At 47.5% G+C, this 14,930-nt stretch overlaps 3 protein-coding genes across 5 annotated transcripts; 1 reads left to right on the top strand and 2 right to left on the bottom strand.

Annotated features, from left to right (window-relative positions):
- On the bottom strand, positions 1-6,180 carry LOC111838084 (beta-galactoside alpha-2,6-sialyltransferase 1-like). Of its 2 annotated transcripts, XM_023800680.2 has the most exons (6): positions 5,711-6,180; positions 5,351-5,448; positions 1,020-1,121; positions 660-834; positions 366-571; positions 1-141 (listed from the first exon to the last, which is right to left on the bottom strand). In XM_023800680.2, exons 1-6 carry the CDS (start codon positions 6,159-6,161, stop codon positions 91-93), a joined length of 1,083 nt encoding a protein of 360 aa, XP_023656448.2. In that variant the 5' UTR covers positions 6,162-6,180; the 3' UTR covers positions 1-90. The 2 variants fall into 2 exon arrangements, with proteins under 2 accessions (XP_023656448.2, XP_023656450.2); XM_023800682.2 differs by having other exon boundaries at positions 48-571.
- LOC111838087 (adiponectin-like) lies at positions 5,702-10,470 on the top strand. Of its 2 annotated transcripts, none has more exons than XM_023800686.2 (3): positions 5,702-5,809; positions 9,086-9,297; positions 9,381-10,470. In XM_023800686.2, the coding sequence occupies exons 2-3, from the start codon at positions 9,111-9,113 to the stop codon at positions 9,926-9,928; spliced, it is 735 nt and encodes a 244-aa protein (XP_023656454.1). In that variant the 5' UTR covers positions 5,702-5,809; positions 9,086-9,110; the 3' UTR covers positions 9,929-10,470. The 2 variants fall into 2 exon arrangements, with proteins under 2 accessions (XP_023656454.1, XP_023656453.1); XM_023800685.2 differs by lacking the exon at positions 5,702-5,809 and adding an exon at positions 6,178-8,721.
- A 636-nt stretch (positions 10,471-11,106) lies between these two features.
- On the bottom strand, positions 11,107-14,086 carry LOC140587360 (uncharacterized). The gene is made up of 4 exons (XM_072708615.1): positions 13,958-14,086; positions 12,977-13,021; positions 12,751-12,887; positions 11,107-12,531 (listed from the first exon to the last, which is right to left on the bottom strand). Exons 1-4 carry the CDS (start codon positions 14,028-14,030, stop codon positions 11,107-11,109), a joined length of 1,680 nt encoding a protein of 559 aa, XP_072564716.1. The 5' UTR covers positions 14,031-14,086.
- Between the last annotated feature and the right edge of the window lie 844 nt (positions 14,087-14,930).

Here is a 14,930-nt window from a genome sequence, read left to right on the forward strand (position 1 = left end):
TGAAGCGACACAGTAAGCAGCTGGTTTGCGTGGGTGGGGAGCACAGGTTCTGACCTGCAAAAACCGTCAGCGTTTATGGCCGCTGGTTATTTACCATAACCTGTGTTGATCGCATTTCCAAAGGAGACGACATCTTGCAGACTGCAGTAAAATCGACAGGAAATTCAGTTTTGCTTGGTAACAAAGGCTGTTACTGTCACTAGTCTTGATTTTCCTAATAATAATAATAATAATAATAATAAAGGTCTATCAATTGATTTTATTTAAAAATCAGTGAAATCATCACTGCCCATAGGAGAAAAAACTCTCCTGATGGGTAAAATACCCGAAGAAGAGTTCAGCTGTTAGAATCCATGCAGAGTCACCTTCCCAGAGGAGCAGATGTCATAATCAGTCCCATGGTTGAGTCGCTTTATGAGGTTCTTCTCGAAGGTTATGGGGTGGTAGTGTCCCATAGTGCACTGCTTATTACGGATGCTTTCAAAGTAGTGGCAGAGACTGGTTCTCCTGCGCGACGGCAGGAACTCGTACACATTGATCTGCTCACAGAGGTTCATCATCACCACAATGCCTTAAGAGAAGAAACAGGAAGTGGTTATGCATTACCCAGCAACTGTCTGTTTAGTGCTCTACTGCAGTCTGGCTAACAGCTAACTTACCCAGCATGCCAGAGGACGGGGGGTGGGGCTGAATGTGCACTGGGGAGTTCTCCTGAATGATGTCCCACAGGTTCCACTGAAAGCTCGGACTCAGGATGTAGAACGGCTGCTCTGGGTGGAGCTTCCTGTACTGCAGGTACGTCCTGAAGAAGTTAAAGTCTGGTTTCTTATACCACTGTGGAGGCAGAGCAGCTACGATTTACCTTGATGAAGATGAGGGTTTGTGACCTCACAGACGGGTCACTGCAAATCGAGATGTTACGGTGTGAGGTGTGAAGGCTCCTGAACACAGAAGCTGATATGGAGGCAGACAGTGAGAGCCATTGACACCCCAACATGGGGGCGTTAGGTAACACTCACTGCATAGAGGTCTTTGGAGTAGGGAGAGGGGTCCCACACAATTAGGACGCCTGTGCTGTACAGGGGATCAGTCAGGAATCCAGTATACTTAGAAGTCAGGACCTTTGGGGCAGGAGAGAGAAAATCCACTAAACTCTTGAGAAATTCACCAGAAGTCCCGGCAACCTCAATATCTCAACCAGTTAGTTACAGCATACATGTGTGTTTCTCTGTAGTGAATAATTAGCAAACAATATACATGCTTATTGTCCTGGATGGCTAAAGATCAGTTGATTCCCTTGCTAGTAATACAATTGCCCTCTGTATCCACATATGTATAATTATATTTTATACATGCACTTGTAATTTAAATAACTTTATTCTTTGTATTTCTCCACTGAAAACACACTGTGGCTGTAGGTTCTTCCTTGTTAATATTCCTTAACAATACAGCACAACAACTATTTACATAGTACTTACACTGAATTAAGTAATATAAGGAATCTAGTGATGATTCAAAGTACAGCCCCCCCACCCCACTATGATAGGCACCCCTGGTAAAGATGAGTAAAAATGGCTGTTAAAAATCAACCTTATAGTGAATTAGCTTAATCTTACACTGAAAAGAGAGAAAGATCCAACCTTGAATTTAATTACATGTATTCCAAGCAAATATTTCTTGAGGGATATATTTTTTAACAAAACTTTAACAAAAATATTGGTACCTCTGTATTCAGTACTTTGTACAAACTCTTTTTCCCCAATGAAACAACAATATATAACATCTCATAACATCCTATAAGGTGGGAGAATACAGAGCAGGGACCCTGAGACCGTTCCTCTGTGCAGATGTGATCTACCCTCCCTTTAGGACCAGAGCGATCAAAGTCACTAAAGACCCCTCCCACCCCAGTAACTGTCTCTTTCCTCTGCTGAACTCAGGCAAATGGTTCCACAACATCATAACAAGAAGAGAGAGACTCAGGAGGAGCGTCTGCCCTCAGGTCATAAGGCTCCTCAATCAGGACATGCCTCACTTTTATTAGTACCCGCACTGGACTGTGGGGGGTCCGAGGATACCGAGAAACAACTGTACTTATGTCATGTCAGGTCACCATGAATTAAGGAAATACAGTGGTACCTCAGAACTCGAATTTAATCTGTTCAGAACTCCGGATCGAATCCTAAAAAGTTCGAGTTGTGATCGAATTTTCCCCATAAGAAATAATGGAAAACCAACTAATTGGTTCCTGGCCCCAAAAAATTACACCTAAATATGTTTTTTTAGCATTTAAACACAAAATGAACCGGATAAAACAAGAAGAGCATATACTGTACTAAACACATCTTTATCAAAACAGTAATTTGTAAAGTAAGAAAATAAATGTATCCAATCAATGTGTAAAGTTAAAAAAAACAATGTGCCCTGCCCCAATCGTCCTCTCCTTCCATGTGCCACGCCCCCTCGTTAATCCCATGTGGAATCCCCATGTGATCAGCTGTTTCTGGTCGTTGTCATTAGTTCTCTGTATTTCATTCGCGTTTCAGTTTGTTTCCCCAGTCCGCTCATTGTATTGTCCTTCTGCGTTTTGCCTCCCTTACCCGTAATTAAACCCCGTATTTCCCAATACCCTGACGTCTGCGCCTTTGTCTCCGTTCTGTCCCTGCTTGGCACAACAATATTATTATAATTAAACGTATTAATGGTTTATTATTGATATTAAAATAAGCAATAAGAAATCTTTATTTTTTAATGTATTTTATTATATAATAATAATTACTGTTACTGTCTATCATTGTCTAAATGTATTTTTACTGTCTAAATATATGTATTCAGTTAGTGTAAACATGCACGGTGCTATCACAGCTAATGTGAGGCTGCGACTGAAGCTTTACCCTTTGTTTACACTGAGAGACGTGCCGCCTGACTCATTTCCCCACGCGTACAAGTTATCTTAGGTCAGTGTTCACGGTTTGAGTTCTGAGATTCAGATCGAGCTATAGGTAATTTTTTTCAAACTGGTTGGTTCGACTTTTAAAGAAATTCGAGTTCTAATGAGTTCGAGAACTGAGGTAACACTGTATGTCTATTAAGCCATTGTTTCCAGTTGTAAGGAGTTTTTTGTCATTTAATTAGAAAGGCATCAGTCACACTTTCAGTATGGGACAACACAGGGTACTTATGGGGGTTCAGGGGAATTACTTCAACATGCAATGTCACACCAGCAATAAAGTGCCTCTAGATGGTGGAATTGAACGAATTCCAGTACAGGCTAAACCCTGGTTATTGGCTGTGTTCGAAATGCCCACTTGCCCACTATATAGTGAATCAACCAATTTGTAGTGCCATTTGAATATTTAACCGTAAATTTCATTCAGTATACAGTGGTACCTCGGTTCTCAAACTTAATCCGTTCCGGACTCTGGATCGAATCCTAAAAAGTTCGAGTTCTGATCGAATTTTTCCCATAAGAAATAATGGAAAACCAATTAATTGGTTCCCGGCCCCCCAAAATTACACCTAAATATGTTTTTTTTTTTTTAGCATTTAAACACAAAATGAACAGGATAAAACAAGAAGAGCATTTTTTTCTTAATGGCTTCCAAAACAATAAAGATCTTATCCCAACATTACCCCTGTCCTGCCCCGATCATCCGCTCCTTCCGTGTGCCACGCCCCCTCGTTAACCTCGTGTGGGATCCCCATGTGATCAACTGTTTCTGGTTGTTGTCATTAGTCCTCTGTATTAAGTCCGGTCATTAGGTGTGTTCGACTTGTTTAAATAACTTTATTATTTATCTGACACTATTTCATACCCCCTCCTTATTTATTCATCTCACACTTTATTGGATCCGTGGTGCACATCGCTGGCTTAAAGCAACGCATTCTGATCCTGACCCAATGCATCACGGTTAGATGCATTGCGACCTCTCACCCGGCTGCACAAACTGGAACCGCCTCCGTGACGACACACCTTTACCTTTATTGGCTGAAGAGTTTAGTTACATGCATGACGTTTGTATTCCAGGCAGTTCCAATGCCTAATCTGCTATTTCTCCCGAATATCACATAAAGCAGTGAGAACTGGTTTTCAGTTAACTTACCTGGTAAAATAAAGTTTAAACAAATGACATAAATGCTCTAATAGTACACGTAAGTTAGTGGTTTATTTATTGTTAGTTACTGTAATGTTGCGCTGCTTTATTTGGTTAATCGTCCAGTCTGTGATGAAGGCATTTAAGTAAGAAATGCATTGTAGTATGACTCATTTCCTGGCGCGTACAATTTATATTAGGTCAGCGTTCACGGTTCGAATTCTGATATTCAGATCGAGTTTTAGGTCAAACTGTTTGGTTCTAGTGAGTTTGAGAACCGAGGTACCACTGTATACTGCACTACGAGTCACTGCCAGGCACACCAAAATGCAGTATACAGAAGCTGTACCCTACATCTTTCGACTTAGACCACCATGCACTGCAGCCTGTCATGTAGCTGTCAGAATGACTGGGAGACTTTGCTCCGTCTAGAATTGTAACCGATAACTGTTAAGGAGCTCACTTGTGAAATACTTGCACATGAAATATAAAGACAGTGGCAGGGCTAGTGCTGTTTTAAAAACAAATCGTTGTTTTAATGCATTCTACTGCTTTGCATGGATAACGTAATTCACAATTAATACATTATATTGAAGATTAGTATAAAACACCATAGTTACAGCTGTGGTCTCCATCATGATTGCGTAGGTGTACAGTCAAATATGCTATAAATAAAGTTACATGTGCTCATGTTTGCGTTGACAAGTTTTATTTTATTTTTTTATTTCAATGTTGTGAAGACATACAGTACCAGTCAAAAGTTTGGACACACCAAGCCACCAAACGACAGTAATAGTGTCACATCAAATGACCTGGCCACTTGACCCAAACACAATACAGAGTTTGGGAGGAGTTTGACCAGCAAGTGAAGGAAAAGCAGCCAATGAGTTGCTCAGTATATGAGGGAACTCCAATTGAGATTAAGGGCCTTGCTTAAGGGCCCAATGGTGGGGTCACTCTGCTGACTACGGGATGTGAACCAGCAACCTTCTCAGTCTCAGCCCACAGAGCTTCCCCAATTAATTATTTATTTAAATACTTTTTTAGGTCAGTGCATAATTCGATATGTTTTTTTTTTGTTTTTAAAATTATAGTATTCTAAAATGTAGAGAATCATAATTAGACATTCCCAACACAGCAACTGAATGTCGTTCATGAGATCACCTTACCCCAAACAAACACGGACCACCTGGTCTTGTCAAGCCTCCAGACGAGTCTTTTAACATATACAAAATGAAGACTTTAGGTAACTGTACCTGTGAGTTGACGAGGCGCATGCTCGTCTTGTTGCCCACGTCGGCGCTGTACTTTTGGGTGGGAGCCGCGTTGAACCGGAGCACCGCGTCGTGTTTATCTAAGCGGGGAAGCGCAGGCACGCGCCTCAGCTGTCATGCATCTCTCGCGGCATTTCCACAAACTCAAGTGATTCACTTCACCCACAGTTTGCTACTCTGAAATTAATTCCTTTTACTGCACTTTTAATCCACATAAATCGTTTATTTGCTATTTTTAACAGGCTTTACAGCTCCGTTCAGCAGTAGACACCGTGTTGCGGCACGATGGAATCTCTCCGTTATGAAATCTGCGTCATTATGCACGTTTGACGAAAAACTCACCAATTTCTGCTCCCAGCGCGGAGTTCCCGATGGACCCAGAAGACATGACCACAGCACACGTCTTCAGAGGTCCCAGACTCTGCTCCAAACTCCGCCTAGGTAAGTACTCCTGCCACTCGTTTCCAGAGAACGGACCGTCTCCCGGCTCTATCGTCCGGAGGGGAACCCGAGTCCGCAGCTCGTGCATGAGATCGCTTTGGGTCACGGTAACATTCCGGTGCGTCATGTTGCGAGGGACACCAAACTGGTTTCTTTCCCAAAACTTCCCTATGGCACGACGCATCGCCACCCCGATCTCCGTGGCGTTTTCATCCCACACCGGCCAGTGCTTCTTATGCACCTTCCACACAAACGCTTTCGCAGTCACCGTGGCTGCGGGGTTCAACCGCTCGGGCAAAAACGATTTTCGCAGGATGAAGTACAGCATCATTAGCAGGCAGGTCGCAATCATGAAATTAAACCCCCAATGGGGAGAGTGCAGCCGTAGTGATGGCTTCATGATCCAGATAGAAAGCTGCATCAGATAGTGGCTAAATACACTTTTTGTTTTTCAGGACTGGTCCAGATCTTTCTCTCCGGCACAGGTCAGACGTTTATTCAAGAGTGCATTTGTAAATTTCCTGACTTCCCTCTCTGAGCTGACACGCAGAATTCCGCGAAAGCACCAATAAAGCATCTGTATAAACTGCAGTATGACGCACAAAGGGTGGGCGTGCTGCATAAAAGATAAAACCAATAAAAAAGTCGTTAAAGGCTAGTCGTATTCCATCGAGACTCGTGATTTGAAATGGCCACAATTTTATAAGCTCTGGACGGATTTATGGATCTGGGTAGGCTATCCTGAGAAACAGCCACACAGCCTTCCCTGATGCGTAAAACAAATGTTTATCTCCTGTGATTTCATCGTGCGTTGCTTAGATTACACACTATCCTCATATACTCCGATTCATCTATGTGAAAATAATATGGACGATCACAACCAGTGTCCTTTCTGACAACCTTCGGGCTGTTTTGATGTATTTCTGCCCATCTCAACCCGTCCAAATGATGATCACCCTAATGCTCTGACAGCCCTTGTTATGAAGTGCTTTGAGTGGCTGGTCAAAGGTTATATATGTTCCACCTTCCCTATGACCATTATCCACTTCAGTTTGCTTACTTACCCACTTGGACAGTGGCAGAGGGAACTATGTGAGATTACTGATTGTGGATTTTACCTCAGCTTTCAATACCATAGTCCTCCTTACATTGTTTTCCAAGCTCAGGACTCTGGGTATGAATGCACCCCTCTGAGACTCGGTCCTAGACTTTCCCACAGCAGACCCCAGCCGGTGAAGGTGGGATTTCACATTTCGGCTCCCATCACCCTCAATACTGGCTGACCCAAGACTGTGTTCTGAACTTGCTGCTATTTTCTTTTTATGCACAAAATTATGTGGCCAAACACAGTGCAAACAAAATAATCAAATTCACGGATGACACAGTAGTGATTGGCCTGATCTCCAGTAACTACGAGAAGGCCTTTCTGGATGAGGTGGACAGTCAGACACAATGGCATCAGGCTAACTGTCTCTTACTCCACACCTGTAAGACTAAGGAGGTGGTGGTGGAGTTGAGGCTTAAGCAGGCCGATTGCATGCAGCCTTCTCAGCATAAAAGGGGTCACAGCTGAGAGGGTGAACACATTTTCATATCTAGAAGTTTGTATCCCTGATGACCTTGCCTTGTTGAATCATGTACAGACTCAGATATCTAAAGCCATGAATCGACTGTAACATCTAAGGCAGCTGAGGAGGTTCAAGGTCTCAGCGGCCATTCTCAGAACCTACTACTCAGGAGCATCCTCGCCTTGCGAATCACAGACTGGCTTGGCAACTGCTCTGCCCTGGACCATAAAGCTCTGCAGAGGATGGTACGTTCATCTGAATGCATCTGTAATGTTGATCTGCCCCCCTGCAAGACATTTACCTCCGACAATGCAGGAGCAGAGCTGCCAAAATCTGCAGGGACACAACCCACCTCCTCACCAGACTGACATCTGATGAGCGCTTCTGCTGTTGCTCACTGAAGGAGCTTCTGCCCTCAGGCCATCAGTCTGCTTAGTACCTGACTGACACTATTTCATACCCCCTCCTTATTTATTCATCTCACACTTTATTGGATCCGTGGTGCACATCTCTGGCCTTTTTATCTTATAGTATAACTTTCATTTTTCTCATGTCTATTTATTATCATATTGTTACTTTTAATGTCCTTCTGCTGCCACTATTTATTATGGCAGAGTGACCACCTTGCATTTTACTGGGCGTGATGGTCTGACTCTATACCTTGTAAGTGACAAATATAACCCATGAATCCTTGAATCCTCTATACAGCAAGAAGGACCACTTTCTAAAGATGCATGTGGTGCATGTTTACTAGGCATAAGAATTTGTCATAGTATTTATATGTGGACAGGCATATTAAAACTGCTATAATATAATATACTGTATATGTCTATTTTGAGATGGGAGTCAAATGACCAGCACAATGGCTCTGAAATTTAGTGTCTTCAAAAGAAACATACTATGAAAATTCAAAAACGTTTAATCAAGTCTGTGGAGGTTAAAACTACACTGTAATGAACACAGTCAAGGTAAAAAGACATATTTGTGTGGCGATGACGGCTGTGGTGCCCCCTGTGGGCACGGAGGTGTTATGTGTCTGTTATCTGCCAAAGCTGATATAACTACGCCCATTCAGGATCTGACTGTTTTGCCCGCGTACAGTTCTGGTGAACAAGCTCAACCCAGGTTTAAAAGGGAATGGAGCTGGGGGCACTTGTTAGGCAGCTCAGTTGGCGCAGCTGCCCTGTCACATCTGCAGGCTATTAATAGGCTGTGCTGGGGGGGGGGTGTGTGGAAACGGGCTGGTGGCAGGAGAGGACAGTTACATGTGAGGCGTCCGGGACGAGCGCGACACGGGCATCTGCACATCGAGGGCCGCTGTGGCCAGGAACCACAAGAAGGCAGGTAAGAGGCTGGCCCCCCACTGTATCTCTCTGTACGCGACTGCTCAGCCTCTAGTCTTTGTGACTTTTGATTGCCTATTTACTGAATTAATGTTTTGTGTTTACAGCCATGGAAGAGACAAAGAAGCAGTGTTTTGATTGGCTGTCATTTTGTCATCATCATTATCGTTATTATTATTTGTATCAACAACATTGTTGATGTTTATGTTTTGTTATTATAATCGTTATTATTATCATTGTTGTTGTTGTTGTGAATGTTGTGAGCTTCACAAACAACTTAGAAACATTGCTTTCCAATACCTAATACTGTCTTATTTTTATATGCTTTAATTATTGGAGTAATCTATCTGTCTTTCATTGGGCAGAGTTTGAGGTCAGACAGGCGTGCGCATGGAGCTGATCTGGATGCTGGTGCTGGGGCTGCTGGGGGCTGGTGTGGTGGCAGCGGAACTCGATGGCCGTGGGGCGTGTGCCTGGTGGATGGGTGGGATCCCGGGGACACCTGGGCATGATGGGCAGCCAGGCCGGGATGGCAGGGGTGGTCGGAAGGGCGAGAAGGGCGACTCTGGACAGCCTGGTGAGCGCTGTCAATCTTGGGGTTGGGGCGGGGGTGTGGTGTAATAAAGAGAGGGACTAACAGGCAGCTTGTCCCTGCTGCAGGTGTACCAGGGAAGCGGGGCGAGGTAGGTATGTCCGGGAATGAGGGCCTGCCCGGCTACCGCGGCTTTCCCGGATACCCGGGTCTGAAGGGAGAGCCAGGTGAGACGGCTTTTGATTACCGCTCGGCCTTCAGCGTGGGTCTAGTAGGACCCGTAAAAGCTTCTGGCGAGCCCATCCGCTTTGCCAAGCTCTTCTACAACGAGCAGCGCGACTATGATGAGCTCAGCGGCAAGTTCCGCTGTGCTGTGCCGGGCCTCTACTACTTCAACTACCAGCTGGTCGCCAGAGGCCAGGACACCAAGGTCGCCCTGTACCATGGCGCCAAGCCCGTCACCTTCAGCCTGGATCAGTACCAAGCCGGCGACCTAGACCAGGCCTCAGGGTCTGTGCTGCTGCAGTTGGTGGGGGGCGACGAGGTCTGGCTACAGGTATATGGTGAGGAGGGGCCGGCCGGAGTCTACACCGAGAACACCGCTGATTCCACCTTCACCGGGTTCCTGCTCTACCCAGACCTGAGGGCAAATTTGCTGGCTAAGCACCGCTGTTAGCTGCAGGACATGGAGCTGGGGGGGGTTGATTGTCTTTTTGGGCGGGGGGGGGCAGGAGAAGAAAAGCTGGACATCACACCATGGACACCAGGGGGTGTACTGCACTCTGCTCGCTTTCTATGTTTTAGTGCACATGACGGGCATCTGCAGGCACGTCCACCGATGTCACCTCCACGGCCCCTTTTCACTGGGCATGCTGGGAAGCCGCTCGGGTTTCAGTACACTGACAGCTGCCTACCCACCCGTTGGCATGTAGCAAAGCACGGATTTTAATATCACTGTATTTTTGCTCTGAATAAAGGTCACAAACACGCCACTTGGCAGCTCTGCCCCATGCCTCACATTGCAGAAGTTCCTTCTGTTCCGTGGAATGGCTTCAAACCCTCAGTGTCCCCCCTGCCACTAACAACATAGTAATGTTGATGCTTTTATCCTTATTTTTTGAGCCATGGATATGGAATATGTAAGCGATTTACGGTTTTATTCATTGGGAATTAGCTATGTTGTGTCAGAATCTCATTAAAACTGCCATCTCTCTTGAATTGAAGTGCACTGTGTGCTGACTTCAGATGCGAAGCCCGTCAGAAGCCCATTCCCTAGACCTGCTTTGCAATGTAGCCAGTGTCACCCTGCAGTTTTTTTGAAGTTGAGCTTGAGCTCTGATCCAATAGTGTGTGGGATTTAGCCGTTGGGAGGAATTCACTGGAGTAACAATGGACCAGCTGTGGAGGATGTAATTCTGAACTCCGATTCCGGTCACTAACACCTGGCCCCAGGTATTTACAATTAATCTGCCAGCAGTTTAACCAGCAGCTTCTCATGCCTGGCTGGACAGCGACCAGGCCCCCAGAGAAGGAGCCGCCGAAGCGTCTTTCAGTCAGTCAACTTTATTCAGAACGGTTTCTTACAGTCGTACATTAATTCGTTGTTTTTTTTTAATCTTAAAATGAGTGAGGAAGTGAGGGTTTAGGTTTGTGGAGAGAAAAGGCACAGGAAGGCAGAGCATAAAGATTCTGGGATACCCATGTCGCCATGGGAGCACAGACAGGCGGCAGGCATGCCAGAGCGATGTCCCCTTGGCTGCTCCAGGTGACAGCAGCAGTGTCTGTGGTGGCATGGGAGGGGGACTAATGGGCTGCTCCTTCTGGGACCACTAGTTCTCTCTCCAGCTGCGTGTTCTACTTTTTCCGGTACTCTCCGCTGTAGGCACGGTGGTCCTGGGCCTCGTCATACCTGCTGTACTCTCCCATGATGTCCTCCAGCTGCGTGCCTGTGTGCTCTTGGGGGCTGTAGCTGGCATATGGGTCCTCCTGGCCGCTCTGGTAGGGCTCGTACATCTGCGGGTCGAAAGCCGGGCCATCAGGCTGTGTGGCATAGCTGAGTCGGTCCTGCATGGCCTCTCCCTGGTAGTGGGGCTCCTTGTGCTGCACGGGCACATCTCGCTCCTCTTCTGGTGCCCAGCCCCCCTGCCACTTCCGTTCCCTTGCAGCGTTGGCCCCCAGCACGGGTTCCTCAGCGCGCCGTAAGCGGCAGTTGCGGTCATATTCAGGGTCACAGTCGGGGTCGGGCTCGACAATGCCACTGTTGCGGGTGCCATCGAGGTTCAGGTGTGGCTCAAAGGATCCAGAGTCTGACTGCTGGGGGGGAGGGTGGCCCCCACAGCTGGGATCTAAGGGGTGGCAGGTGGCAGCGCTGCCATGGGCGGGCCGGACCGCAGTGTCAGGCAGCCTGCTGGCAGCGCTGCTCTGGGCATCACTCGCCAGGTCCAGGGGCACGCAGTCTTCATCGTAGAATACATAGCAGTCATAGCCTTCCTTGGTCTTGCCCCGGGGCCCCAGGCGGTGCCGGGGGTCCTCGTCTGGCTGAGCAGGGCGGCCCTGCTGGCAGTAGGGGTCGTAGCGTGGGTCGCAGGCGGTCGGGTCGTCCATTGCGTGGCGCTCAGGCCCGGCGAGCCGTGCTCCCGTCAGCGGGTTGCAGTTGTTGTCATGGAGCGGGTTGCAGGGTGGGGCCTGCATGCTCTGGGCAGCAGTGTTCAGGCAGTATGGGTCGTAGCGTGGGTCGCATGCCGTGTAGCGTTGGTATAGCCCAGAAGGCGCCTTCGGGATGGGTCTCGACCCACACCCAGGGTCCTTCTGGGGGTCGCAGCCCAGGTACGCGTAGGAGGGGGCAGGTCCCAAGGCTGCCTGGTAGCCATAGGCGGCCCGCAGGTGATACTGTAGGCACTCAACATCCTTGGAGTCGCATATGCGCAGGAGCTCCGCCTGCTGCTCAGTGGACAGCAGTGGCGACAACGCCGGTGCGTAGAAGAAACTGGGCGCCACGGCCTTGGGTGGGACCCAGACAGGCGCCGGCACTCTGGGCTGGGAGACACCACAGTAGGGGTCCCTGTAGGGGTCACAGGCCTTCACCGAGGGGCTCCGGGGGGCCTCAGCTTTGCCGACTGGCCGGCCGATGTAGGACGCCACACAGTTGGGGTCATTAGTCTCGGCGCAGGACTTGTAGATGTCACCTAGGTGCCGCAGGTAGAGGTTGTACGAGCGGCGACCCTCGGCCCGGTTCTTGTTCTTCAAGTAGGCCAGGTAGACGCGGTCGAGCTCCTGCACCTGCAGGACACACAAGCGCATGTGCCTCGTAAGCCAGGGAAACTGACACCGCAGCCGCCACAGGAGACCCTGGACCTCTGACCCCTGATATCTGTGACTCCACTCCTGCCCATCTCAGCCCACTGCCTGTCTATGTAACACCTCACATCTTAGGATCCTTGCTTGTCTTTTATTCTTGAGAGCTCTGTGGCGGGCGGGGGGGGGTCTGTGGGTACTCACCCCCTCCTGGTTTCCTGTGTCTGTAAAGTACTTGTACCAGCCCCAGAAGTCTGAATGCTGGTTGTACCAGCTGATGTTCCTCCTGCTGCGTGAGAGCTTCCTGGAGGCGGATGTGGTAGCGTCTGCCAGGACCCCGTCTGTTGGGATGCAGCCCATTAGCGGCATGCTGACGAGAGGGGGAAGAGAAGGGGGGAAGAGGAGGCCAAGAAGGAGGCGCCATTCTTACCGTCGCCCTTCAGACGTCGACCTGTGGGCCCGGCGCTCAGGAATGCTGCAGGGAAGAAAGGTGGGTGTGGCAGAAGATTCAGATGCTACGTGTTAGAAATGCATACAGAACTCCAGGGGGCAACATGGTGCTTTGAAGGGCTGCCGCGGGGGGTGGCTGGTGGGTGGCGGGGTGCCTGTTAAACTACAAAGTGGAGGCCAGGAGCCCGAGGCAGCCAATTAGCAGGCTGCCATAAAAGAGCAGCTGCTGCTGCCTGCACTGCAGTGCTCCCACAGTGCTTTACTGCGCTTCTGCAACACGCAGCAGGCCGTTGTCTGCAGGCCCACGTGCAGGAGGAGCTTTCGGTAGGCGGGATGTGTTTTACACCTCATATCACCATGGACTTCGGGTATGGGGGCAAGTTAAAACCCACACTAGCACATCTGCAGAGTGACGATCAGCTGGCGTATCAGCTTTCACCTCCATATCCACTGTATCCTGTAATCTAAAATTACACATAAACTGCTTTACAATAGCCAGATTCATTGGAGATAACAAACATGGCATCTTACAATTCAATACATGTTGTGTTTTGTGATGTAGCTGAGAGCAGTACTGATCTTACATGACCAGTGATTTTTAGGACTTCTTTTTGTGAAAACTGCTTGTTCTTTATTTCAAGCTTTATGTGGTGACTTAGTAAAACCAAATGCTTAAAAGCATTTTAAAGTGGCTTCCTGTGTGACTGATATATATTATGTATTGTTGCATAAGGTGATTTCCTCTCAGGCATGTGCTAATTCATGATTTTCCTACTTAGTAATTTTTACTGTTACTTTGCTGGGATGATTCAGATTAAATAGTTTGTCCAAGGGGTCAACAAACGAGAACCTCCTTGGGCTTTGGTCATTACCCAGCAGCCTGCCAGCCGCGCACTGGGGGTGGATTTGCCTACAGGGGTATTGTCCTGAACACTAAACCCCAGGGAAGGATGCGGCTCACCTGGTAATATCGCCACAGCGACCAGCATTCCGGTGAGGATGGAGAAGAGGCCGACTCCTCCAGCATGAGCCATTCCCGTTGTGTTCCCACTTTCCAATGGCAGATGACTCGGATTCAGGATGTAGGGTGACAGCCTGCTACCTGAGGTGGGTCATTTTTCAGGGAGAATCACTGTGGTAAATTTTACTCTGGTGAGTCGACAACTCACAGTCCCTGTGCTGCCTAAGGGTATCTGCTACAGTTACTGGCTCATCCCTCAGTGGGTTCAGCCACTGGGCCATCCCTGTCCTCAACATTTTCAGAAGAGGCCCCCAAACATCTGCCAGCTGTACAATCTGCTGACACTTGATAAGTGTGGTTTTGGCTTGGGGGGAGAGGGTTCGGGTTGTAGGATACTGAAAAAAGAGCCAGTCAGTAGAGTGGACCCTCAAAGTGACTGTGATGTGACTGATGACCATCGGCGACCAGCAGGCGATTGACAGGCTGACTCAACTCAGCAGGACATATAGTACTGTGCAAAAATCTCAGAGGAGGAAGCTACAGTACTGCACGAGAGTCTCAGAGCAGTTAGCTACAGTACTGCGCTAAAGTCTCAGAGGAGGAAGCTACAGTACTGCGCTAAAATTTTAGGCAGTCAATGAAAATGTTTAAGGCTATTAATCTGGGTCATAAATATTAATTTACTCAGAAAATAACACAATTTAACAATAGAACATTAACAATAACAAATTAACAATGACAATAAAAAGTCCAGGAATTTCTTATGTTCTGCAAAAAGTTAATATCTTGTTGAATGGATAGATGAACACCGCTCCGGTTTCTAAACCTCTTCATCCCATATATCTGTTGAACTTCAAAACTAGCTTGCGTAATTAATTTATTTATTAACTCAATCAGGTATTGATCAGCCAAACAGGGTGTGCTGCTGGTTGAATAAAAAAAAATACATGGATGGTTGCTGCAAATACTGGGG

The sequence above is a fragment of the Paramormyrops kingsleyae genome, unplaced genomic scaffold (assembly GCF_048594095.1).
Source record: "Paramormyrops kingsleyae isolate MSU_618 unplaced genomic scaffold, PKINGS_0.4 ups185, whole genome shotgun sequence".
NCBI classification, from domain to species: domain Eukaryota; kingdom Metazoa; phylum Chordata; class Actinopteri; order Osteoglossiformes; family Mormyridae; genus Paramormyrops; species Paramormyrops kingsleyae.